A 3,224-nucleotide genomic window follows, 5' to 3' on the forward strand; every position below is an offset into this window, starting at 1 on the left:
TAACCCTTGCAGTGCAGGGTATCACGTTAGAGTTAAGGTTGATGTCCTTACGTGTAGACGGTATTGTAAAGGTTGAACAGAAGCGAAATAAATCGAATTGAAGCGAAGATACAGTCCTCTATTTTACTGACCAGCGTGGGGAAATATGCCCCAATGCAGAAACCCGTCGATTGAATAGCCACTTCAATCAATTGATTCGAAAATAAAGCGCAAAATTCAAATTTATTAACATATTCCAATGCTCTATTTACAGACGTTAAAAGTTGCAATTTGTTAAACCATTACATGTATGTTTACAAAAACGCGACTACAAAAAGTCGATCTTATTAAAAATTGTTGAAGCAACGTATGTCGATGGGAAACTTAATATTATTGCCTTTAATTAATTCTATGGAAACCCAGTGTGAAAACTTTGTGAACAAATTAACTGCAAAACCTTCACCTTGAACCAACTCACCTCCCAATTTGCCGGTCTTTTTTTCAACTGCACACGAATTACCCGTCAAAGTGCATGGATTTTGTTCGCGTGATGAACAGACGGAAAGAGGTATGTGAGACGCAATTTTCGTCGGTCACGAACTTTTCGCACCTGTTGAAATCGTCCAGTTTAAAGACGACCACAAGACTCATGATGCGTCTGGTCAAATTGTCCGCTTCAGCACGTTTGTAAAACAAGTAATGTCTTGTGCCCCTCTTTCTACCAGATGAACAAATGCAGAACAAATGTTTGCCAAAGTTCGTCCCAGACGGATTGTGCGTCTCTATATAGCATAAAAAGGTCATTCGATTCTGAAAGTGCTTCTGATCACTTGTTTCACTTTGACATAATTAAGCCAAAACAAAAACAAGCAAAAACAAAGCAAGTTTGAATACGGTCATTAGATTCTAGTTATGGTTCGATGAAGACTTGCGTGTTAAACAATACTCGGGCTTTCCAGTGATGAACCTATATCCAACATTTCCGACGAAAGTCACAAACTGACGTCTGGGTTTCATTATAAATCCGGATTACTGCCAAAATTTAACCAAGCTCGTCTATCAACACTTGGAAAACTAGGGAGCCTTGGTTTAAAGTCATTGCTTCACTCAAATAACATGGTTTTTCATATCTTATGGGTTAGGTTTCGAGTGGTTTCGAAGTAGTTCGATTATCACAAGCTGCGACGGAAGATGGCATTTAAGGCAAAACATTAAAGGGCAAATCAGCAGATGTGACACGTTTTACGAATAATTGCATGTTAATTTCACGTTTGTATGGGCGAGTGATGTAAAATGGCATTTTATCGGATTGACTCTGCAGCCATTAAATTACGCGTTTACAATGAGTTTTTCCTCTACAATTTTTAGCAGATCCTTGCGACATTTTACAAATTCTTGGACAGCATCTGACGTGACACCATTGCAAGAGCGAAGATCGAGACGAAAGATAGGTGGAAAAAGCCTAAAAAAGGAGAAGGCTTTGTCTGACAGTTTAGGACAGCCGCTGAGGAGAAACTCGTTGATCAAGGCTTGACCACAAACACTTTCAATATCTTGATCGGTCAATCCAGGACAGAAGCTCAAGTCCAGTTTGCGCAAGTCAGGGCAGTGTTGAACCAATAAGCGAAGGGTTGCTCCAGTGACGTCACACCCGGATAGGAATAACGTCGACAATTTCAAAAAGGGACTTTTGCTCTCCCCAGGGCCAACACGAGAGTCGGAAACAGGTAAAATGAGCTCTTTCAATAACGCGTCTGTGATTCCCACGGACCAACTCAGACCTAGAACTTTGAGCCGCGGGCAGATGACAGAAGAGAGCGCGTACACAGTGGCTTCTGTAGTGCCACTCAGGTAAAGCTCACGGATTCTGGGAAGGCGGACCAACAGCCATTTTATTTGCTGAAAAGAAACGTTTGTCCAACTAAGGTTCAGAGTGGTTGGCTGGCGTCGAACGATTCCCCGAAGGGCGGCAGGTGAGACAACTCTCTTCTCCGAAAGGTCAATCACAGACCAAAGCCGGCGATCCATGCACCAGCGATTCCATGTGCGACAAACGCGCATGCACGTGCACAGCTCAGGCTGTGAGAAAAAGCTAAACACTAAGAGCCACAACTGTCTCACCATCACGTGACTTTGGCCGTTTTCTAAGGAAAAAGACTCAGGCGTAGGAGAAAGTGGACACGGACGGACGACCCGCTTGGGTCGAACCTCCGGAGGGGGACCAGGGGGTGGTTTGGGCACAGCAACAGGACGGCGAATGCGTGAAGCTGCAACTTCATCACTCTCAGCAACAGGGGAAATGTCACTTTCTTCCTCTGAGGACTCGTTCTCTGTTTTGTTCTTCTGAAAAAAAGGAGAAGGAAAAATTTACCAGAGGCTCGAAACATAAACTGCTCTATGTTGAGTTCCTTTTGTAGAGCAGAGGCGTGGTGGTGAGTAGAATTGCACCCCCTTTTATGTGGAATGGATTCATATACTGGTTGTCGCCAAAAGTGGACTGAATTTGTGATGTTTCCTCCCAAACCCAGCACGTCGCTTATTTTACCTGCTTGCAACGTATGGGAGAGTATGCTGCACACGCTTCGTTGGCTGGGACAAAAGTGTTCTTTCTAGTTTGGTGCGACGGATATACTATAAATAAAAGCGGCACTTAAACTTCAACCTTTATTTTCTTTACTTAAACGTAACCGGAGGTTATTTAAACATTAAACCACTATTTCACTGTGAGTGTGCAGGTAAGGAATGCCGCTGCTATCGACAGTTAGCGCCGCAACAATCTAGGAAACACTGAGATTTTGACTTTCTCTTACGGCATTCATTGATAATGATGTCCGAAAAGTCAAATTGATGCTCATGTCATACGCAAGGTAGCAGGTAGAACGGGCCCTTTGCATAATAATGTCATATGGTATAAAATCTGCCCTGCTGGATGGCACTGGGAAATCCAAAACAACAACAAAAAAAAGTCACCCTCGGCTGGTTGAAATGGCTTTGTTTTGGAGGCTGTTGCATTCTTTTGCTCACGTATGGCGAATTGAAAATGCTGTTGAATAATGTTATTTCGCTCCTATATAAACAGCAACGACCCAAATTGCTCTGTCTACAAAAGGAAAATCCATTTATGCGGTTTATGTCGTTCACTAAGAAGAGGGAAACCATCTTGGAGGTTGGGCTGGACAAATGAACTTTTCAAAGGGGAGACAAAAGAGTTCCAATTTGTAAATGCAGTCAGTCAGAACTGTCCA

The 3,224-nt window shown here is 43.0% G+C and overlaps 1 protein-coding gene across 3 annotated transcripts in view; it reads right to left on the reverse strand.

The window, feature by feature from the left end:
* Positions 1–209: 209 nt before the first annotated feature.
* Positions 210–3,224, reverse strand: part of LOC137975044 (lysine-specific demethylase 2B-like) — a 37,594-nt gene continuing 34,579 nt past the window's right edge. For 2 of the 3 annotated variants that reach the window (XM_068822079.1, XM_068822077.1), the window contains one exon: positions 210–2,322. In XM_068822079.1, the coding sequence (XP_068678180.1) occupies positions 1,309–2,322 (1,014 nt within the window). In that variant the 3' untranslated portion in view covers positions 210–1,308. The remainder of the gene's footprint in view (positions 2,323–3,224) is intronic. The other variant, XM_068822078.1, reaches the window with a different exon arrangement.

Source organism: Montipora foliosa, chromosome 11 (assembly GCF_036669935.1).
Source record: "Montipora foliosa isolate CH-2021 chromosome 11, ASM3666993v2, whole genome shotgun sequence".
In the NCBI taxonomy this organism is placed as follows: Eukaryota; Metazoa; Cnidaria; class Anthozoa; order Scleractinia; family Acroporidae; genus Montipora; species Montipora foliosa.